This window comes from Macrobrachium nipponense, chromosome 10 (assembly GCF_015104395.2).
Source record: "Macrobrachium nipponense isolate FS-2020 chromosome 10, ASM1510439v2, whole genome shotgun sequence".
In the NCBI taxonomy this organism is placed as follows: domain Eukaryota; kingdom Metazoa; phylum Arthropoda; class Malacostraca; order Decapoda; family Palaemonidae; genus Macrobrachium; species Macrobrachium nipponense.
This window is the reverse complement of record NC_087204.1, coordinates 29,882,592-29,908,112: the sequence shown is the minus strand read 5'-3', so window position 1 is coordinate 29,908,112 and position 25,521 is coordinate 29,882,592. Positions and strand designations below refer to the sequence as shown.

Below are 25,521 nucleotides of genomic sequence, written 5' to 3'. Positions count from 1 at the left end.
AGGTAAAACACTTTGGGGAAGGGTTTGCCGTGTTATTTCCCCTTATTTATGACATTTGAAACAGAAAATACAAGCGAAAATGAGTGATAACAAAAAACCGATAGTGAAGCTGTTGCATAGCCAAAGTCCACCTACTACTACTACTATTACGACGCCGAATCCTTTTATGCATGCGCTAATCCTACTGTGCATGCGCTGGTTATAAGGGAGCTTTTGTTTTAGACACCGACCCCTAAGTGAGGGGAAAAATGGGGGTTTTGGGGGGTACATGTATTTAGCCAATCACGTTGCAGTATTAACCCTACACTGCGATAGGACCGAATGAAGAATTGGGAAGGGGGGGGGCAAGGGGGGGGGGGGGGGTTTAATAACATTGAGTTACATATATTCCTTTTCGTAATTTGTTTTATAATCATGTTATAAGAATTCAAGCTTTTATTTCTGTTTCATTATCATAGTATTTGTATAATATGTGTTTTGACATGTTCTCACTTAATTAATATTTTGCCCTATTTGAAGAAGTAAATTTCTATGTGAAAAATTTTCCTTTTAAATATTTTTGGACAATACACATGACACTATTTCTTCTATGATTAGAACATTACCAATTAATTCCCTTTGGCTGAAGAATGCAGAGGTTGAGGCCACGCTATGGCAAAGGAGAGACAAATCCAATGTGGAGTTTATTTGATTATGAAAAGCCTACAATTGAAGCTGTGTTTCATATGGAATTAGGATATTATGAAGAACTACACAGGCTTTGAAGCTGGACAGGCTGAAAAAATATTATGTAATAGTTATAGGTATATAAGTGGAGGAGAATGTCAGGAAGATGAAAGTAATAAAAATGTATAAAGTCAAACTGCAATGAAATTGCTGCATCAGGTGGCGTAGTGACATCTTAGACGCTGTAATGGTCCAATCCAACCAAACGGAGGCTTGTGTCCCAAAGGCGGTGAGCGTCGTCGTCGCATTCACCTCTGGGATGAGGCTTCTTCTCTGCGCAGTCACTGAAGGAAAGACGCTTTTTAGTACACACGTCCCTTACTTTATGTATAACAAATATTAAAACTACTGTCGGAAAAAAATTAATTTCAGAATTCAGTTGCAATAAGTTGAAATATAATTTTTTTTCTTAAATACATCTGCCTTTTTGTCTGTGCATGTACTTCTTTAACATATAAATATTCTCATTTTAATGTCCTCATTCCCAATTTTATCTCATCCCTTTCTTTAGTAATAATGAACACTACTGCAAGATTTTGGTTAACATTTACATAATTCTTCAAGACTTGAGACTATTTTGATAGGGATGTATGAAACAAATACATTACATATTTCGAAACATTTTGGTGTAAGTCCCATAAGTTTACACACACACACACACACACAGACTGTGTCACAGAGGCAGCCTCAGTTATCGGCAAGGTTTCCGTTTCCGGGGCTTGACGGTAACCGAAAATCATCAATAACTGAAATGCAAAAGCCTATGAACACCACAATCCACCTTACAGTCCCTACACTGGTTAACGACGCCTTAGTGTCATGGCCAAAGGTTTTACCCTGCCCGGTAATTCTACAAATTTTTAATGCCATATTCGATGAACTTACAGATAAACCTTGGCCTAATACTGTCTTCCTCTTCCTAGTGGCACTTTTTTTCCTCCATCTCTTTACGTATCTTATCGTCTTGTTAAATAAGTTTAAAAGTAAAAGAGAATTATAAAAGTGTCAGTACTAATGATATAATCGTTGCTTAAATGCGTACAGTCATAAACAAATGAAAGAAAATGGTTGTTTTCTGTGAACAACCAAATTGGATAACAACAGCTGTTTTGCTTGGACTTCAGCCATCGTACGATAGGAAAAAAAATGACCGTAGTTATGTTAAAAATGACGTTAAGTAGAATAGAACTGATGTATTTTTACATTATACCTTCATTCGCCACGGAGAAAATATCGGCTTGGAAATATACTGCTAAATTTAAGCTGCAGTTGTTTGAAGCTGAGAAAACAATGTTCACACTGCTGATGACTAAATTATCGTGCATCAGCAACATGGATGAAACGCGACCATAAATAATGGTGGAGAAAAAAAGTATTTTAATAAAAAATACTGGTCATGGAAAAAACACATTTTACTGTTGTTTTCGTGCTGATGAAAGATAAATACATAAAGCTCATATTATGATGAAATAAGGTGAAAATAGCAAATGGAATCTGAAAATTCTTTTACTCACAAAAAAAAAAAAATGCTCCCAACGACATCCATTAACGGAAAAAATAACTAAATTTATTTCACAACAAGACGTATTAAAGTCACGTTTAAACTTAAAAACACTTCATATAACAAAAACTAACCTTGTCCCATCTAAGCAGAGTTTCTGAAGATTTATTCATGCTAACTAGAAGCAAAAAAATTGCTCTGAATCGAGTTAAATACAGCATAATAAACTTATCTCCACCGCCCTCAACTGATTTTTTCCATAAACCAAAACATTGATCATTTTGTTAAGATGCATATTTATTATGTTTGTATTTTATGAGGGTCTCAATGGTGCTTAAGCCACGGATAACCAGACAACAGCGCTGTAATTGCCAGATATGAATATATTCGACAAGCGCCATAAAACCGAAACGGCAATAACCGATCCCGCCGATAAGTGGGGCTGCCTGCCTATATATATATATATATATATATATATATATATATATATATATATATATATATATATATATATATATATATATACATATATATATATATATATATATATATATATATATATATAGATATATATATATATATAGATATATACATATATATACATTATAGATATATATTATATATTATATATATATATATATATATATATAATATATATAGTTATTGGCGTTTCGATTCTAAGGCACTTGTCGAATATATTCATATCTGGCATTTACAGCGCCGTTGTCTGGTTATTGGTGGCTTAAGCACCATGAGACCCTCATAAAATACAAACATAACGAATATGCATCTTAACAAAACGATCTTTGTTTTGGTTTGGAAAAATTAGTTGAGGACGGAGGTAAGTTTATTACGCTGTATTTAACTCGATTCAGAGCAATTTTCTTGCTTCTAGTTAGCATAAATAAATCTTTGGAAACTGCTTATATGGGACAAGTTTAGTTTTTGTTATATATGAAGCGTTTTTAAGTTTAAATATGAGTGTGTGCTCAAATGCATATGAGTATGCAAGTTTATATTACTAACTTATTATTGTTTGAATCTTGAAAACTAATCTGTAGATTACAGAAGTACTGAATAGATTACACTGAATGTGGATTTAGAACTATCAAAGAAGTGGAATTAGTGAGCGATTAAGTGATTAAAGAAACCAGCCAAAAAGTATATAGTCCCTTACAGTATCACAAAGGCTCTTGATATATAATGTAGTTATCCCAAACAAGATATCCATGTCCTAATTTCATTTCCTTGTTTAATGAGTACAAAATAGGTCTTTTGATTTTTTCTTCTTGACATTGGAAAACAAACAGGTAATTATCTGTTAATACACCGGGTATGAGTCCTTTGATATATTAGAGAGAGAGACAGAGGGGCATCTTTTCCTTTTCATCTTATTCCTAAGCCTAATCTGAATCAAATAAAATCCCCCACACACGCACAGACAGAGTTTACCTGTAATACTTTCCAGTCTGGTTGGCTTGACTTTCATCCACGGCGCAGTATATTGTTGTTTGAGCCCCACGTTCGACTGTCTTGAAGAAGAATTGGCCAAAGAAATGGAACGCCCAGTGGATGAAGTCGTTGACTGACTCGTGTATGTGACGTCCAAGTTCTGTCTGGACCACTCCAGGATGCAAAGAATACGTGTTGACTCCCGTGCCTGCAACAACAATAATAATGATAACAGAAATAATAATAATAAAATATAGCAGATACTCAATATTGCTCTCGGACGCACACAGACACGCAGCCACACACACACAGACAAAGAAAGGCAGCCCCAAGGAAATTAACATAATAGATGAGTAGTACTGTTATATAGGTACATATAGATGGATTCATGTTTTGATATACAATGGATAAAATATAACTGTTACATCGCAGAAGCTTCAATAGAAGAGCTTTGGACATTTTTAATAAGAATTAAGAACGAAAAACTACTTAGTAAAATAATTTGAATGCTTAAAATAACGTTAAAAATCAAAGTTAATAATAGCGCCATCATTTAAGGTGATGTTGCCAAACAATATTTCATCTGTGACTCCGTTCTCGTTATCAAACACAATGTGCACAGAAACATTGCGCGTTGCCACAGTATCCAAAAGGTCGATGCTGTTCTATATATTCCTTCCTTGAAGAGAAACTAAAGCATTAATGAAGTACTCTTAATGTGTTTAGTGTTTGCCATCCGACGTAGTGCGACTGCTAATGTTTATAGATATACAGGGATATATATATATATATATATATATATTATATATATATATATATATATATATATATATATATAGTATATATATATATACATAGATACATACATACATACATACATATATTTATATATATATGTAATATATGTATATATGTATATATATATATATTATATATATATATATATATATATATATATATATATATATATATATGAATGTCTACTCTTCCCTAATCTATCACAGAAATTATTTTTGGCGTCCTAGAAAAAAAAGCATTATTGAAGAATGTTTTGCTCACATAGGTATCATATAACGAGTGTTTTATTTTACGGCTAAATTCAATGAATTGATTTACCTTTTGTTAAAAGTGGCGGTCTTCTCATCTTTCCACGTTATTGAAGTAAATCAGTGTTGCCACCACTAATGGCCGCTTTGAGCAAAAACTGGGGAATAAGACGCTGAAAATTGCACTAAAGAAAATAAAAACATTCCCACCAACTGCTCAACTAACTGCAAGACACCTAGATATACACAAGAAAAAATCCTTAAAGAAAACTGTGACCTGTAACAACAGAATCTTAGAGAGAAAGAGCAACTGACCTTGAAGTTTTTTGGCAAGCTCTCGTGAAAACAACACATTGGCCAGTTTGCTCTGACAGTAGGCCTCCTTTGCATCGTAGTTTTGGGTCATCATCAGGTCATCCCAGTGCATGCTGCCCTCTGCCAACAACAGAAGAATAAATCATCGTTTATCTCGTTAACTCTCTCTTGGTAAGGATGTCTTCCCAGAAACAAAACAAAAAAATAAAAAAAATAAAAAAATAAAAACAAATAAACAAAAAACAAACGCCATTTAAGAAGCGTCAAGACAATAGTTTCCAATTAGCACAAAGCAATACTGTTTTAATAATCGGACCGATCTTTTCTGATATTTTATACGGTAGTTGCTATAATTACAAACATATCTTACCTATAAAGGCACACACACGCACACGCACACACATATATATATTATATATATATATATATATATATATATATATATATATATATATATATATATATATATATATGTATATGTATGTGTATATATATATATACAATGTATATATATATATATATATATATATATATATATATATATAAATATATATATATATATGTGTGTGTATATATAGGTACATAAATTATATATATATATATATATATATCTATATATATATATATATATATATATATATATATGTGTGTGTGTGTGTGTGTGCGTGTGTGTGTGTGTGTGTGTGTGTATATGTACCTATATACACACACACACACACCCACTATATATATATATATATATATATATATATATATATATATATATATACAGATATATTTATATATATATATTTATATATTATATATAGCCTATATATATATATATATATATATATATATATATATATTTCATATATATATAATATATATATATATATATATATATATATATATATATAGTTTTCATATATATAATATATATATATATATATATATATATATATATATATATATATATATATGCAAACCCACTGAAAGCTGAGCAAATGTCCCCAAACCATAGATGCTAAAAATTCACTTATTAAAAAAAAAAAAAAAAAAAAAAAAAAAAAAAAAACAGCAACTCACGCGTATGTGCGATGGAGGACACAGTGACAATCCTAGACGGGGCGGCTGCCTTCACCTGATCCAGCAGGAGCAACGTCAGGAGGAAGTGGCCCAAGTGATTCGTACCCAGCTGCATCTCGAACCCGTCTTTCGTCTCCCACCTTGGGCACATCATGACGCCTGTCGGGTACGAGGGAGAGTATGAGAATGAGAGCCGAGGCCAGCGCTGGGAATTTGCGGGTCAAACTGAGAAAATGATAGACATTAAGATTTTCTAAATTAAAATTTTCTGTTAATATAGTGTGCATAATAATGTGAGGCATAATACTTCCTCATTTTTCATTTCATGTTTTCGGTAGCAGGTTATTCCTCTTAAAATTCAGCAAAAAGCTTCAAACGGTAACTCTGGCGGGGGGGGGGGTCCCCCCTTAAGCCACGGGGCCCAGTTTGATCAAATTGGCTTAATAAAACAGTCCCTGATTAGGGCACAGCAACTCTCCAAATATAACCAGTGTCGAAATGGAAAAGGAAAAAGAGTACGGGTTTTTGCAATGGCAGAAATTAATGTTTTCTTTGAAAAGCCGCGTCCCTCGTCTGCTTGTTCCTCTGACCTAGTTACTGGGTGCATGCAGTGCCTCTCTGCTTGCTGATTTGTTTATTTGCTTCTCCGCTGTTTGCTGCACTTTCTCCTCTTCAGACTTTCTTCTGTTTTGTGGGTGTTCCATAATAATAATAATGATAATGATAATAAAATCATTACTAATCATAAAACAAATAATTGTAATTCTGAATTTACGCATAAAGATTTGTGCATTAAGCATACATCAGACGCTTTAAGAGAGAGAGAGAGAGAGAGAGAGAGTCATATTTATAAATGTAGAGAGCGAAAGGTCATATTCATAAATACTGAGAGAGAGAGAGAGAGAGAGAGAGAGAGAGAGAGAGAGAGAGAGAGAGAATTCAAATCATTATTGCTGAGAGACAAAGAGAGAGAGGTCATAATTATAATGGTGGGAGGGAGATGTCATATCTATGAGAGAGAGAGAGAGAGAGAGAGAGAGAGAGAGAGAGAGAGAGAGAGAGAGTATGAAGTCACATTTAAAGGTGTAGAAAATTGGGTTCATGCGGGTTATGACTCTTCAGAATTTCAGCGCTTCATAACAATTACCGCTACTCTCACTGCAAATACCAACGATTACTGTCGTTTATGTTGTTGTTGTGGTAGTAGTTGTTGTTGTTACTGTTGCTGCTGTTGTGCTAGCTGATGTATTTTTATGGTGGATACATAATCTGATCTGTTATTTCATTAAATGACAAAAAAGGTTAATTTTAACTCAGTTAGAAATAAACATATTGCTGGTGGCTTAAAAGTTATTATTATCATCATCATCATCATCATCATCATCATCATCATCATTATTATTATTATTGTTATTATATTATTATTATATTATTATTAATATTATTATTATTATTATTTCGTCACCAACCAACGACCAATTAAAATCCCTGCTTACCCACCTACCCACCGATTGTTACCGCCCTGCATGCTATAAATACCTGTAAACCACGTATCTTAATGAACTTTCTTGTATACTCTCTTAGATGACTGCTTGTGCGCTGTTGGAAAGGTGTAACAGGAGGAAGAAGTCGCTACTTCACTATAAATCGATTGTTAGGAGAGGACAGAAAGTAAGCAAGAAAGAAAGAGAACGTGAACAAAGGTACAGTAAAAGGAACGAAAGGGGCAGCCGCCTCATGTGTAGTTAATGAATCGTTGATCGCCGGGGCGGCTATACTTAATTAATACCTGTCCTCACCTGCGTTGTTAATCAGGCAGTGGATCTTGGGTTCGGTGTCCTTGAGCGTGGCAGCGGTGTTCCTGACGGAGTCCAAGGAAGCCAGGTCCAAATGGTACACTCCGACGGTGTTCCCCGTCTCCTTGTGGATCTCCTCGGCCGCTAAGCGCGCCTTCTCCAGATCTCGGCATAGCATCACCACTTTAGCGCCTGCCGAAGTTATTATTATTATTATTTATGAGAGAGTGTGAGTCTTGCAACCATTTATCTTACAGCTGTTTCATAATCCGTGCAAGGAAACGCCCACTTAAGGATAAAATAACAACTATGGTTAAAAACAATTTAAAAATGAGCAACACGAAGAAGTTTTCTAAATTCATAAACTCACAGACACACAAATGATAATTACGGTTAAAAAATACTTTTAAAATGAGCAACATGAAGTTTTTTTTATAAATGTGTATGAAAACTTCCATTTGGTGGGGCAGGCGCCACAAAGGTACAGCCTTCTAAATTGTCAGTAATTCGCTTAGGATAAGGTTGCTAGCTCCCACCATTTTCTGAACCCCGACAGATGCTATAAGGTGGACGGTACGCCAGGAGCGATCTACGGACCTAGAGAACGTAGGGGTTGAGCTGTACCACTCAGCCCTTCCAAGCTTAACATGACCTCAAAGTTTTTCCTTCATTTAGTTTCATTTAACTAATGACTGTTTATTTGTTTACTTTTTACAAATGCAAAATATACAACCGACCCTTTGTATGATCTCCGACCTCCAAGTTTGTCATTTATTTAGTTTCATTTAACTTCTTACTGTTTATTTATTTACATTTTACAAATGCAAAATACACAACCGACACTTTGTATTATCTCCGAATAAACAAGCGACTCTCCCCCGCCCCCAACCCGACCTTCGCCCCCTTAAGGTCCTCATAGGGTTTGAAGGATCCTCACCTCTCTTCGATAGATCCTTGGCGGTCTCCTTGCCGATGCCCGTGTTGGCTCCCGTGATCACGACCGTCTTGCCGTCCAGCCGCACTTTGCTTCTGCACTTCGGTCCCTGAAGCCATATCCGCAGGGCAGCCAGGCAGCTAGCGGCTCCGACGACTGAAATACGCAGAGAGATTATCTGGTCAAGTATTCTGTTCGTCTGAATGCTCAAAAAGCTTATTCTGCTTATGTCGATATCTATCCTATATCATTATTTGCATTATTATTATTAATATTTATTCAGAATATGAACCTTATTCAATTGGAACATGCCCACAAGGGTCACTGACTTGAAATTCCAGTTTCCAAACACTATTATTATTATTATTATTATTATTATTATTATTATTATTATTATTTTATTCAAAAGATGAACCCTATTCATGTAGAACAAGCCTACCACCACAGGGGCCACTGACTTGAAGTTCAAGCTGCCACAGAATATGGTGTTCATTAGAAAGAAGCCACGGAAGGTAAAGGGAAATGCGCTAAGAACAGATCTCACTTATTAAAAAAGCAAAAATGAATTAACAAATTAAGAAACAAATGTATGAAAATGTAATGAATTATCAAAATGTAAGGAGAATTGTATTAAGGTGGTAATGTTTTGAGATAAACATTGCTAACAAGATACAATAGTTTACAGTGAAATCTCAGTTTCTTGCATGGAACTGAGCATTATGGAGAGCTGTACTGCATAAGCTAATTCTTCCACGACTACTACTACTACTACTAGTGCTTTGGCCATCTGTCTTTATTTTCAAGAGGCCATCCTACTGACCACTATCTGGCCCATAAAGTGGCCTCCTTTTGTTGCACAAAATAGAAAATAAGGTTTTGGGAACCATTAAAGGTTTTTATGCCAGAAACAAAGTATGCATGGTTTTCAATATATACATACACACACACACACACATATATATATATATATATATATATATATATATATATATATATATATATATATAGTATATAGATATATCTAGATAGATAGAATAGATAGATAGATTAGATAGATAGATAGATAGATAGATAGATAGATAGATGATAGATGATAAATAGATAGATAGATAGGTAGTTATACTTTTATTTCACTCATGTTGTTTCAGTTTTATTTCTTCCACGTCATTATATTCCGTCTTTCACAATTAAACAAACCGAAAACAGCACAGATAAGCACAGAAAAAAAGAAATGAGAGAGAGAGAGAGAGAGAGAGAGAGAGAGAGAGAGAGAGAGAGAGAGAGAGAGAGAGAGACTGAAAATGAGTGACCGTATACTCGTGAAGGACGATTATTTGGGCGTTTTCCTGGTGCCCGCTACTGAAAATGGACCTTTTGGCCGCAATGCATAAGGACAAAAACAGTCTGCGGCCATTCGCTGCTTCGCATGAAATGTTTGCACATTTTCTTGCATCATCTCCGCTTCGAACTGCGACGGTTAAGGGCCCTTGTGAGATTTGGCTCCTTGGCCGCACAACCCCGAAGAAAAAAGTTTATTATTATTATTATTATTATTGGAGAACCAAAGCCTAAGTTATGTAAATGTACATATATTTAAATTTAAAAACAGCAAAGATAGCTTTCGGGAATCTGTTCGGTTCCCCTTATCAATCAGATTGATAAGGGGAACCGAACAGATTCCCGAAAGCTATCCTGGCGTGTTTTAAATTTAAATATATTTACATAACTGTGGATTTGCTTCTCCATTTGAAGACTCGTGCTACTATGAGGATTTTATTATTATTATTGTTATTATTATTATTATTATTATTATTATTATTATTATTATTATTGTTATTATTATTATTATTATTATTATTACGTAGGTATATATGGAGTTGTAAACATTCTTTAGGAGTAATGTATTCGTAATTAAAATAGTTCCCACCAAAGGAATTTTACTTCCTCGTTGATCAACGTGTGACATATACTGCAGAGTTGCTGGCGGAATGCAACACCAGATAATAGATATTCACGAGAAAGGTTGAGAAGAACTTTAACACAAATTGAATGTAATTGATGCATCAATCATATTATTATTATTATTATTATTATTATTATTATTATTATTATTATTATTATTATTATTAGCAGTAGTAGTGCTAGCATTACGCATTTATTCATAAGTAAAAACCTGTGTTACGATTATTATTATTATTAAATGAGTACACACCAATAGTTTCCTGCGAAAGTAAAACAAATGAAAAGAACAGATTTGAGACATACGAATAAAGAATGAACAAGATGAGAAGAGAAAGGAAACAAAGTAGAAGGTAACAAGTAAACCAAGGAGAAAAATAAAGGGATAAACATACAAGCACACAAACAGCAACTACGACATTCAAAAAAGGCGAATGACGGTAACTGCGCAGAGCAATTGAAAGGGTCACTTTAAAGAGAATTTTCCCTGTTATTTTTGCGACTGGTGGAGAGAAGGGACTCATTCCACAGCCGACACTGTTACGAATCTCGTGAAAAAAAGCAGTACAAAAAACGTAATACAAAATCTTTAAATTTGCTTGAATGTCCGCAGCTAGTTTCTCTGCTATTTACACACGCATAAAAGTGTGAGCGCATACACACACACACACACACACACACACATTATATATATAATATATTATTAATATATATAGAATTATATATAATATATCATATATAGATAGTATAATAATATTACACAAATATACCATATGTATGTGTGTGTAAATTACGTATATAGTCCTAGTTTCTCTTTTACCAAATCTGTGCATTTTATTCATAGGAGATATACTTTGCAAGTTATGTCCTTCTAATCTCATTTCCATGGGTGTGTTCCTTTACTTATAAGCGTGATATTTAGTGGGAATGGGTAGGTTCTTAAACCATACGCACTTAACCAAACCTAACCTAACCAACGGTAACATTCTCGGTCAAAAGTTGACACGAATCTTGTCCCTAGAATCGCTGACAAAAATAGAGTTGAATTCGACGCCTCAGAGATTCCGTAGATTCCGTTGGCTTCAGTTTAGCAACGCTGCTGAAAGAACTGGAGCTTTACTTTGCTGAGCTTTGTACTCCATACAGCACAATATCCGCTCATCACCACAACTTCCCCCCTACTGACACACCATTTGTGGCTTCGCTAAGTTCGCTTGAGTCTGCATTCTTAGGAACGCCATCTTATTTAGAGCTTCACAACAGTTGCGCGTAGAGTATTACATAAAGACAATCATTCTCTGATGAATGTGTCGCTGTGACATCAGGTTTCACAAAAGGAGAAACTCCTTTCAAATAACTTTCTGAAGGTTGGCAGCTTAGAGCGACAAATCGAGATCACTCCAAACGGAGAGGTTTTACGGGGTTTCTGTGGCCAGCAGCACTGGGTTACAATACGGCCTGAGACCCAATGGCGTGAGGGTGAGATAACTCGGTCTTCAAATCGAGTAATTATATACAATTCCCTCCCCTACCCCACCACTCAACCCCATCCCCCACCGACACCGCAAGGTCAGGACAATTTTTTCTCCCTAGACTCTATGGTTATGTAACTCCTAAATATTAATGTCAGATTCCCTAAGTTGCTGAATTTGTGTAAGGGTTCATGCTGAAGCGATCTGAATTGAATATAAAATTTAGGTCAAATGCAAGCACTGGGACCTATGAGGTCATTCAGCGCTGAAATGGAAATTGACAGTAAAAAGTTTAAAAGGCGTAACAGGAGGAAAACCTGGCACGTTGCACTATGAATCAAGTGTTAGGAGAGGATGGAAAGTAAGATGAAGACAGAGAATGTGAAAGGAGGTACAGTAAAAGGAACGAAAGTGGTTGCAGCTAGGGGCCGAAGGCACGCTGCAAAGAACCCTAAGTAATGCCTACAGTGAACCGCATGAGGTCCACTGACGGAATTACCCCCCTACGGAGGATTCATGTTGAAACAATGTATCTATTTGTTATTATTACTAACTATCATCATTCAATCATCTACATTAAAACAACAAATGAGATAAAAAAAAAAAGCTAAATGAAAATGTTGTCAATGTAATTTGTTAATATATTTTTATAACTGCTAAATTATTATTATTATTATCATTATTGAAAGATATTGCTGCATCAGCTACATTCAATTTGTAAATAATCTTCTCTATTTTTCTAATAATAGCTTTCTCTCTGCCACTACAACTGGCGAGTATTGCGCCGATATTACTCATCAGGAGGAGTCAATTTCGGGGATATTGCTTAAAATCTTTATTTATTTGTCACAGTAAATGAACAAATAGATCAAAATATAAGTCGATCTAGTGGCCAACGTTTCTCTCGGTATCATCCGAGCAAGATCACGGCAGTGGGTCGGAGCAGTCTGTAGTAGATGCTCTCAGAATCTACTCAATATATAGTAACATGTCAGCAGGGGGTCAACCGCTCGCTGGGTTTTCATTGGTTGGTGGCGCAATGCGTTCCTGCTATTGGCTGGAGGAGCTATTAATAAAACAAATAGAGAAGACTATTTACAAGTTGAATGCAGCTGATGCAGCAATATCTTTCAATAAGACTTGTTTGAAAGAGGGTCTCCTTCCAATATATTATTATTATCATTATTATTATTATTATTATTATTATTATTATATTATTATTATTATTATTATTATTATTATTATCACTGAAACAAGTTAGCAAGAGACTATCCTGACTTATACCTAGTGTGCACTAACTAAAATCTACCAACCAACAGGTCGTTAAAATAAGAGATAATGAAAAGCAAAATATAACAATAGATAAATAAACAAATGAATTATACAACATCAAAGCGAGAGACAGCGACTTTGACAAAGGTGACAAAGCATTTCGTCTGTTTTTTTGTATTTGTTTATTTTTTTGCCGACGAGATTACGGAAATACCAACCAGCCTAGCCTTCAGAATGGCACCGATGTTGCTAAGTCACCTCTGGCTGTGACACTTATTCGTGTCTTGGCATGCAGCACTCTTTCCTTGCGTCCTTCGTACGTCAGATCTTTCGTTTTGTGAAGAGTGTACGTTGCGTCTTCTATACACAACACTCGTGATTGGTGCGTCCAACAAAATGCTACTTTTATATCATAAAGTTCATGGGGTGTTTTGGAATTTTCGAATTTTCTACAATCTTCTGTTTTTCCTCCCAGGAATTGAGATTTCTTTACCTTTTACCTCTTTTGTTTGATTCGGGCATGTGCTAGAAAACAGCATTAGGTGGCCCGTTCCAAAGGGCCTATAAGCTGTTATGGATAATCACATAGCAAAAGAAATTAAAATTCTATTAACTAAGACCTAAGTAATGATAATTTATAGTCAGCCGCTTCGCCATCACTACCGCCACCATTATTATTATTATTATTATTATTATTATTATTATTATTATTATTATTATTATTATTATTATTATTATTATTCAGACGAAAAGAGCTGCAATGAACATCAGAGGTAAACGACTTCAATTAAAAAGTCTCTTTGGAAAAAGAAAGTAATGCGCAACAGCACAAAACTATAATAAGTGAAATGACAGATCGGAGTTATTTCCTAAACTGTTTACGAAGAAGAGACAGGTGTAAGCGGAGCAAAGTAGAGACAGGGGCGCTTCGGTGTCTTACCTGACCATCCGGGATGACCCCTCGAGACAGAAATTCCACGAAAAGGGTCGACCGCTTTATCTGATCCATCCTTGGTGGTGCTAATCACAACCTCAGGTGAGAGATGTTTCAAAATGAGGCTATCCTCTCAGGGCTCTGGTCACCACATAAGGTAGACACTACATGTTGTCCATTTTATCTAGGCCTTTAATCATCTTTTATGTTTCTATTGAGGGAACTCTTAATTACTGGTTGTCTATAGAGTTTACAGTACAAATTGGGCGTTGAAGTCTCCTCATATCTGATGTATCCCGATTACAGTATCTGTTTGGTTGCTTTAGCCTTGTATGCCTTTAATCTATGCCCTTTCTCTGCGCAAACTAGCGCATTGCATCAAGTTTACGAGAGAGAGAGAGAGAGAGAGAGAGAGAGAGAGAATATACTAATAAATAAAAACATGAAGTGATAGCTGACAGTTTAATTATTACGATGAAAAACAGCAAAAGATATGTAAACTGGATTTGCTCTTACAAAAAGTCATACAGATAAGGAAGACTGGGTGACAGGGAGGACAAATTCTATTTCAATCTCGCGATAATGATGACCATAAATAGGATTTTATTATTATGAATCATCCACGCACATTAGACATTATTACGCATAAATGGCTAACAATTTCAGCCACCGACCTGCAGTCGACAACCTGACCAACAAAGAACTAACCCCATAACTATCAGAATAAGGAAAACTGTTCGCTGAATCTGAACAGAAGCAATCGCGTGCCTGACAAATCAGTTCACAGGCTTTTCTAACCACTGACTGGTTATATACCTGACTGATTGGCCTATTTTTGTAATCAACGGACCTAACTGACTCAAGAACTGACACGCACTCCTGCAAGACTGTGTCTTCGGAGAAAAACGAAAATAAACAAAATAAAGTACAGGAAACTGAAAGAGCCTTAAACAACCAGCCTTCCTTTTCCGTCTTTCCCCTTCAATGATGAGATTAAGCGAGTCTTCGGTCCCTACGAAGCAACGGGAGAGAAATCCTAAGGCTTCCTCGGTAACTAAGTGTTCCTGGGGGACTTTGGTGGGGTTACTTCACCTAACTGGGAGGGTTTTGAAATGCTTCAAGAGTTCTGCTTATGGAAACGGCAGCCGGACTGGCTATTTTAAGCTATCATCTATTTCAAATCGCCAAGACAACAAAAACAAGAAGAAGAAGAACAACAACAACAACAACAACAACAACCACAGCAACAGCAAAAGGGTAGGTCTTGCACTCAAAATACTGACAGATCCACCCCTTCAAAAGAGGACTGGATTTGGTGAATTAAGAGAGAATTATAAAGCTTCCTGGTAGAGGGGGAATAACTAGTCACTAAACCTAGCAATCCGGGGGACTGGTGAGATTCCCAAAGTAAATGCAAGGTTCTGGCGATCTGGGACGTTCATTAGCTGCCTAAAAAGAGGAACTCCTTAGCAGGAAGAACTCCCCATCACCTCAACGGGAAACACGCAGACACAAACATACATACATATGCGCGCGCGCACACACACCACACACACACTCACACACCATCGATTTAAGCCTGGCAATGTCTACAGGAGCCATACATTAGGAAATTCATGGAAATGTACTACACGAAAGCCATCTGTCACGCAAAGGTAAGTTCTTCAGCTAGAAGGAGTACTACGTGATCTCTGAGATCTATTCATTTAATCATCACTCGATAGGACGAAGCATTCATATGGGAACAAGTCGAAAAGGTCAGTAGCTTACAACCAAAGATCAGAGCAAAGATAATTCAGCCAGGAAATATCACATTCATAAACCACATTTTTAAGTCAGAAAAGTGAAGAGATTGCAACCTCTCCGTAAACGTACAGGTATCAGCATTAATTAAAAACCTATGAATTTTGGCGCTAAATCCAGAAGGCTACCAAGATCAGATATAATAGGGGTGCACACGAAAAAAAAAAAGGGGGAATATTTGACGTTTAGATCAGAACAACAACGAAGGCGAGAAACGGTCGTCATTTTCCATGAGACAGGACATGGCACGGACTTCGGAAAGACAACAAAGACATTAGAGAAATATTAACCTGATCAATAGTACAAATACTCAAATATCGAAAAAATGCATTAATATGAATACTTACATGCATTAATATGAATAATGACACCTGCAAATGTGGTCCATAATAATCAATCATACTGCTTGAAGTTTTATCTGCTTCAATAAATTAGTGAGGAGCTGAAGCTATACTTGTAGTAGCTTCTTGATAAATAATAATAATAATAATAATAATAATGAATAATAATAATAAATAATAATAATGTTCTAAAGGGTCAATAATACAAAGTGTAAAAAGTCCGTGTATAATTTTGAAGACTTTACAGATAGCTTTCGAACCCTTCCCTGGGTTCATCTTCAGTCCAAAAATCATTTTTGGACTGAAGATGAACCAGGGAAGGGTTCGGAAGCTATCTGTAAAGTCTTCAAAATTATACACGGACTTTTTACACTTTGTATTATTGTGGACCCTTTAGAACATTATATATACTCTCGTGATAGAGAGTATATATTATAATAATAATAATAATAATAATAATAATAATAATAATAATACATAAAGATATTTGAATTTCGATAAGACAGCTAATGTTTTTGGATGCACCATAGAAAAATATTCTGGCGAATTCTAAGAACCTAGCTATGATCACTTCAGAGGTAAACTCTAATAATAATAATAAAAAAACAACATGACAACTTACATAAAAGTACTGAAACACACACTACTCAGACAAAGAGAAAAGCTCTGCTCAACTGGTATCGAGTTTTAGTCGGAGTGGTTTTTGTGGCGACGGCAACCACGCTGGTACTCGTCTTTCAACGCTAGACATATCAACCGCAGCGTGCAGGCAAGGATATTCTTTTCTTTTCTAACACTAAATTTCAAGTTGAAAGTTACTATATGTAGTTTATAAAATGTACAGATCGAGGGTAAATTACTGAGATTTCGCGTTAGACATCAAGAAAAACAAGCAACACGAACCTTGCGTCTAGGGAACATGCACAAACGGGTGGAAATACCTAGTCACCTCATGTCAGGATAGACCGATATAAGGTTTCACGTGGTCAGATAACCACAAAAGACTGCATTCCAAGACCCTCGTGATGGTCATTGGTTTCGTTCACGACTTTGTTGAAAGTTAATTGAGGCTTTCGAACTTTCTTGGCGTTTGGTTTAGTGATAGAGGAACGGAGAGCTACAGAAAAGCTTGAAAAAATGGTATTGCGTTCTGCACTGATGTTGGGAGAATATTATCTTCGTGAAATGATCAAGCACACTATACCCGGAACGAGAAAAGCGAATATCTAAAATTTCCCAATAATTCAAGTTGCAACTGCTTTCTAAGGCTAAGCTTTAGTACTCCCAAAAATGCACCCCATCACCCTTTGACTTCTCTTTATTTATTTGTCTATAGGCACGTGGGGCCGAATTGTTGGTTGAGGCAAACAGGTGTTCCTGAAAGAGTCAACATGCACTTAAGCAAGTAATATACTCAGTATTATCCATTCTGTATAAAAATTTATCACTCAGAACGTTAAGTTTACAAGAAAAGTTAAATATATCTGTAACTTTGGCTAAAATGACTGAAGGTACATTCATGGCAAATCTAATCAACGATAAAACTGATAATATTTGCTTTACAACAAAGAAATCAACGAAATCGTTCTATCCTACAGCATCTCATGCATAACTACTACCCTTAGTAAATCCTGTTTCTTTTACGCCGATTTGAAATAAATTGTCGTCAGTCTCCTCAGGAACGTCCTGAGATAAGTTCTTGTTCTGGAAAATAAAAATGCCAGTCTTTGCTTGCAGTCATACTGGCTACTTCGGGTAAATCCTGGCTACAAGGTGCAAATAGACACCAAGAAAATGAATCCAAGTAAATAAATTCATAGCTAAAAAATGTCACGGCAAAAATGTCACACAAAAAAAGTTGCATTAATCTTTCCTAGAGAGTGACTCCCAAGGGTTTTAACCCGGTATGCGTCCGCCTTGGCGGAGTGTTTAGTAGAGCCCCGTTGGGGATTACGGACACATTAGCCAAAGACTGAAGTATCAGAAAGATAATGACCTCCAAGATATGTTGTAAATTTTTCCCTCTAACCTTATTACTGGGCACCAGAAATCAATTACTTTTTTCCTAGCCAAAATTGTGACATTTTTTTCCCTGTGACTTTATTACCGGCCATAAAGAAAATATATCAGTGAGATGGAACCTACACTCTATCCACAAAATTAGGCCATTGCTAAGATCGATCTAGATGGATGCCGGAACAGTGCTAGGTAGGTCTAATTACCCAGAAAACTGTCAAGGATTTTATCGCAGCATGCGGTGTCCCAGTGAGAATGTCACGCGAGTACGTTTAGTCCCATCTTTTTAATTTTGAGTACAACAAAACTTTTTTTGTTCGCTCTGATGCTTGAGGGTTGCAAACTGGTATGTTGATCATCCACCCTCCAATCATCAAACATACCAAATTTCAGCCATCTAGCCTCGGTAGTTTTTATTTTATTTAAGGTTAAAGTTAGCCATGATCGTACGTCTGGCAGCGATATAGATGCCTATAACACAAGCCACCACCGGCCCGTGGCTGATGGTTTCATGGTCCGCGGCTTTGCGTATTGTAGATAGTGGCCGAGAATTTCAAGCAGCATTACTCGCTGTACAGAAAACATGATTGCACCGAAGAAACTTCGGGACACTTGTTACTTGTATCATGTCGTCGAAATCAGCATCAGGCGGATTTATATATTTCATGTGTTTAAATGAGTAAATTTGATGTCGAACATCTGCTCAAAAATGGTGACCTGGTGGAAGAATTGGCGTCAAAATGGTTAAGGCGATAGAAGACTTGTTCGTATGGCGAGGCTATTTGATAGACGCCTGGTGTGAGAACATGAGTACTTCAGTGCTTATCTTCTGCAACACCCAACTGGCTACTTCTGTGATATCTCCCCTCTCAAGGGACACTTATTTACGAAGGGTAAATCCGTAACTAGGATGAGTTGTATGGTGTGATCGCGGAGAAGAGAGAGGGATTAACCACACGGTCAAATGCTCAGTTTCAGAATTAAATAAAAAAAAACGAATTACAGTGAAGCTTGAGAGAGATAGAGAGAATGACCTTAGAGACCAACATCCAAGATTTCACAAGGTTTGCAAGTTGTAAAATTGTGAGACCTTTGACAAGAGCCTTTTTAGAAGTTGTGTATTTAATTGAGTTCGGTTGTTTATTAATTCATTTTTACATATTTTTCGTGGACTTAGATATTGATTCAAAGTGAGTCTGTCTTTATATAATGTAAATAATGATAACGTATTCCTCTACATTTGTAAGTTTGTTGTGATATTTAGTCAATAAAGTAATAATTGAATGATAATAAAAAGTCTATTAAACTGCAACTAAATTTTGTCCCTATGTAACTATAAATGATGAAATTTGTTGGGTCTCAGTGTAATATTTCTAGTTGTATCTGAAGCTTTCCCAATAATCTTATTTCTATATCTCCCAATTACTCAAATATCCAACCAACTATCAAGTCAGTTATTCATTTATCTAATCACCTCTTTCTCTACAGACCTAGCTAACCCCAACAGTGATAAAAAATAAAACCATAAAAACTAACCAGAAACATACCGAATGCGATGGAGATCTCAACTACAAGGGAAACGTCGTCCATTTAAGCGTCCTACTAGCTGGCAACAATCCTGCTACTTGGTGCGGGGATGGTCATAAGGGTTCGGGGAATACGGAGGAGGGTATGGGATTCCAGAGCCTGGAAGTAAAGGGAGGAGGGCCAACTATAAAATAAAAGGACTAATACTTAAATTTACAGTGACCATGCAGGTACTGTTTGGGCGTGATGTACTAGGCCTATAGGTATTGTTAAACTTATGCTACTGACTCTATCTATCTATCTACCTATATATATATATATATATATATATATATATATACATATATATATAATACATAAATACATATACATGTAAATGTATATATACATATATATCTATATATAATTATTACTAACACCAAAAGCATGTTAGCATCAAACTTCATATGCCCTATATTTCACGCCCTGTCCACAACTCGATAATCAAACAAGGTCGCAAAAAAAAAAAAAAAAAAAAAAAACAAAAAAAAATCCAATTTGCAGCCGATACAGTGTTTGCAGTGACAACACTTGATTATTCGCAGCAGAGTTGATGAGCTTTTGGATAAAAGAAAAAAAAAAGTCGACGCCCTGACCTAGTTTCCTGCCGTTATTGGTTGAAGAGACAGGCTTATGTTTTGCTGTTGTTCTTCCAATATTTACGCATGCGTGCATGACCGTTGCAAGCGAAAGTAAATGCTTACAAAAACAAATAAGCATCGATACATACGCATGGCACAAACCCCCATGTTAGTATATATATTATAAATATATATATATATATATATATATATATATATATGTATATATATATATATAATCTATCACTCTATCTACGTATGTATGTATATATATATTATATATATATATATATATATATATATATATATATATATATTTATATATGTGTGTGTGTGTGTGTGTTCATTTAGATATCTAAACAGTAAGTTTGAAACTAAATCAATGTCTTGCTCTCTATGTATGTATATGTGTATATATATATATATATATATATATATATATATATATGATATATATATATGTGTGTGTGTGTGTGTGTGTTGTGTGTGTGCGCGCGCGCAGATATATGTATATACAGAGCAAGACGTTGATTTAGTTTCAAACTAACTGTTAAAATATATAAATAGAAGTATTCTCTGTACAGTAGAGTGGGCTCCAACAATCAATATTATCGGCGTAATTTTGCTCCCATCAATAACTTGTCACATCAATATTGTACCCTATAATAAATATTGCGCGCAGTGCTGAGACTGGCCATGATATTTTTATCACATAGGTTTAATTCATTTGGAAACAAATTGTTATTTTGAATGTGGAATGTTTTAAATAAAAGGAAGAACTTGAGTGTTATAATTATAATAATACAAACACACATGACTAGGGCTATATCGACAACCATAAACTGGGTTCCTCTGTATGAATGTAGCATACCACACGGTAAGGATAGGCCTACAAATGAATATTGTAGCATATCTTGAAGAAGTAGAGCACCCACGGCAAGATTAGGCCTAGCCCAAGAAAGCTATAAAATTCTTAATGTAGAACAACTACGGTAACACCAGTGGGCCTACCTCATGAATGCTTTAGTCTTAAGATTGTAACTAGAGTTGACCTATCTAAAGATTGATGGAATAACGCTGGTAGGCCTATCCTCCACTGGAAGATGAGAAAACGCGTTGTAAAGTCTGAAGAATGTGGAACCTCTACTTCATGAATGAAATAGATTTATGGTATTCCTGTAGCCTTCATCTCATCAGTCAGATTTTTACTTCAGAACACCAATAATGCCACCATATATAAACTACGAGCATTTGGCAACAACTCATATACAACCTAGCAACAGCGACGCGATCAGTCCTTTTCTAGTTTGTCAAATGTAATTTCGCTCATGTCGGCAACGATTACTTACAAATACAACGGATGACGTTGAAGTAAAAATATTCTGACCTTTTCTGAACAATATCTTACTTTATTGATCAACCATTTACTTTACTGATATTAAATGAACTGCTGTTTGCAGCAACTAACGATAAATCAGAGAGAGAGAGAGAGAGAGAGAGAGAGAGAGAGAGAGAGAGAGAGAGAGAGGGAGAGAGAAGAGAGAGAGAGAGAATGGTACCTCACTGGAGAATTATTGAAAAGCAACTAACTATATAGGTAAATAAAAGGATATCTGGGTGTACATTGCAACTGAAAAGTGTTTTAATAATTTACTGAATGCGAATTACACCGTTAATATTCGAAATAGGATGTTATTTAAAGACCGGGATGCAGTGTTACCATGCGCAAACACCACAGGCGGATGGACAGATGAAAAAAAAAAAAGTATTGACACATCCGAACCCCACCCTTTTTCTTCCCTTTTCCTTTCATTGTTTTCATCGAGCATGGGCAAGATAAGAACTTCCGCCCCTTCATTTACTAACTACACCAAGCAAAACGTCAGCAGCAGAGATCAGGTAAGATTTCCCTGATGAATGGCTGTACTCGCAAAAATTTCTTCGTCTCGTAACTCCATGTGCAGGCAACTCACAACACAGGCTCATCAGTGGTGAGTTAAACCTCCCCAAACATACCGCACCATACAACACTTCCTCTTGCACTTCGAAGGTATTAAGGCCAGGAATGAATAACAAGGTCATCCCCGGCTAAGGCATGGATGAAAACAGTCTTTGAAAGACTTAGCATATATATATATATATATAATATATATATATATATATATATATATATTTGTATACATATATTATATATATACGTTGTATATATATATATATATATATATATATATATATATATATATATATATATATATATATATATATATCAGGAATGGAATAACAAGGTCATCCCCGGCTAAGGCATGGATGAAAACAGTCTTTGAAGACTTAGCATATATATATATATATATATATATATATATATATATTTGTAATACATATATTATATATACGTATATATATATATATATATATAATATATATATATATATATCTAATTATAAACTAACTGCCTTAATTTAACAATGCGTTACTGCAAAGATATTTAGGCCACTTTAGTAATGGTAGTATATTCACCTGAAATCACTCAACAGAGATTCATCAATTTCAGATCAGTTGTACAGTCAGATCAAAGATCTAATGACATGTCACCCTAGAGTAACATTTAATTTTGTTTTCAGTTTACTGATAAAGAAATCTTTAGTCAGTTTGTTCAAAGATCCTTTCTATCATTACCCATCCCTGAATATACGTCATCGTACTGTGAATCAATGCCCGGAGGCAGTTATCTATTGATCCTTCCCCAAGGTACATACCTGGTCTATTAGGCACACGTACATGAAGTACAGAGGTCAGATTTCGTCACGGACAGAGTCCGAAATCACGGTCCGAAGGAGAAACACGTGAAGAACGCATACTACCTCAAACAAGCCACAAAAGCTCACATGAGGAGGAAGGGATAAGAGTTCATTTCGATACTAATTCATTTACATGATGTCGGAAGCATATTTTGCTTTTGCCCGTAATCATCTGCACTTTAGCACGATGGACGAGAATTAACATTTTCAGATATATTCATGAGGTGAATGTCTCCAGGTCATCAGAGTTTAATAACTTTTCGTAGAAAACATGACCATTTTCACCTTTTTTTTCAAAATTTAATCATGTTGAGAAGGTTTCCTAATAACTAAATATGGAATCTTGGATCAAGTTCTGTTCGTCCATTCTGGAGTTATTCTACGAAATACAAATTAAACAAAAATCGATTTTTCTGGGGTAACAATTAGATAATAAATTTATGTTTGCATGTGACTGCATTTCAGTACAACCGAAAGCAGCCTGATTACTATACTGCAAGTCGTTTCCTAATTTTGACTTAAATTGTCGATGAATTATCTGGAAAATGGAATATTAGCTACGTATAAGAACAAAATTAGATTTGTAAGTGTATTCATTAATTTGTTCATTTAATTAGTCATTTCCAATAGCTGATCTTTCCTTTCTGCATTTAATACTGTTACTTCTTTCAAATGAACACCATAATCTTTGGAACTTTGAATTTCAAATCAATGGCATCTGTGGGTTTGTTCCGCATGAACACGGTTCATCTTCTAAATAATAATAATAATAATAATAATAATAATAATAATAATAATAATAATAATAATAATAATAATAATAATTCACCTTTAAAGAGGAAAATAATGTTTGAATGTAACACCTGTGCTCTTGAATGCTTATACGCCATTTCACGCGTTCTATGTCGTTTGCTGGAAAGCCTGATATCAAAGTCTCCAGAAGGCTTCAGTTCCTGAATGTACAACTCCAGCAGACTATTATGCATTATTATCATCATTATTATTCAGAAGATAAACCCTATTCAAATGGAACAAGCCCACAGGAGCCACCGACTTGAAATTCGAGCTTGCAAAGAGTATGGTGTCCAATCGAAAGAAGTAACAGAAGGCTGTGGGAAATACAGAGTTATTAGGAAACAAGATAAATTAACAAACTAATAAATAAATAAATATGTAAGTGAATTATTAAAATACAGGTTGAATTGTATTGGGGTAGGAATGTTCTGCATCTTCGACTGAACTTCTTTAGTTCCAACCGCGCAACATCCTCTGGGAGACTGTTCCACAGTCATGAAAGCGATTCTGTAAATACGGAAGAAAGAAACAAAAGCGCAGCGCTCACTTCGACAGGAAGCCCTAGGTAGGATAACCGGACCGTGGCCCCATGAAACTCGTTAACTTGACAAGAACTGGGAAAGAGGGGGTCGGTGGGTGGGGGATGGGGAGTGGGCGGGATGCGTTATTCAAAGTCTCCTCAAGAGATATAGGATTAGGCTGATGCAACAGTTCTTTGAACTGTTTAAGAGAAGACTTACAGGGCAGGAAGATTGTGAGTAAGGAAGCTACACTTGCATATGTAAATAAAATGTATATAGATATATAAAATTGTATATATTTATATATATGTATGTATATATACATACATACATACACAGTATATTTTATATGTATGTGTGCATGCATGAGTGCGTACCTCTCGCGAGGTTGCATAATTACGTTTTCCACAATAACAACGTAATTTCTATCCCTGGGAAAAAAACGTAATTCACCACTAATTGCTCTATAATTGGCCAAGTAATTACATGCAAAACAAGGCTACTGGCATTGAATTTAGTCTCAGGTGAATAATTAACCTACAGCATAATAATTTGCTAAGAATTTTTCCCGAATAAACTACATTCTGAGATTTTTTTTGTTACTGCAGTGCAATTACGTTATTGC

General features: G+C 35.4%; 1 protein-coding gene across 4 annotated transcripts in view; it reads right to left on the bottom strand.

Annotated features, from left to right (window-relative positions):
* Positions 1–670: 670 nt before the first annotated feature.
* LOC135223539 (retinol dehydrogenase 13-like) overlaps positions 671–25,521 on the bottom strand; it is a 65,844-nt gene continuing 40,993 nt past the window's right edge. For 2 of the 4 annotated variants that reach the window (XM_064262019.1, XM_064262018.1), the window contains exons 3-8: positions 8,842–8,994; positions 7,908–8,096; positions 6,109–6,267; positions 5,041–5,160; positions 3,680–3,887; positions 671–1,010 (exon numbers count right to left, since the gene is read on the bottom strand). In XM_064262019.1, the coding sequence (XP_064118089.1) occupies positions 902–1,010; positions 3,680–3,887; positions 5,041–5,160; positions 6,109–6,267; positions 7,908–8,096; positions 8,842–8,994 (938 nt within the window). In that variant the 3' untranslated portion in view covers positions 671–901. Of the gene's footprint in view, positions 1,011–3,679; positions 3,888–5,040; positions 5,161–6,108; positions 6,268–7,907; positions 8,097–8,841; positions 8,995–20,182; positions 20,322–25,521 lie in introns of all 4 variants that reach the window. The other 2 variants (XM_064262020.1, XM_064262021.1) reach the window with 2 other exon arrangements.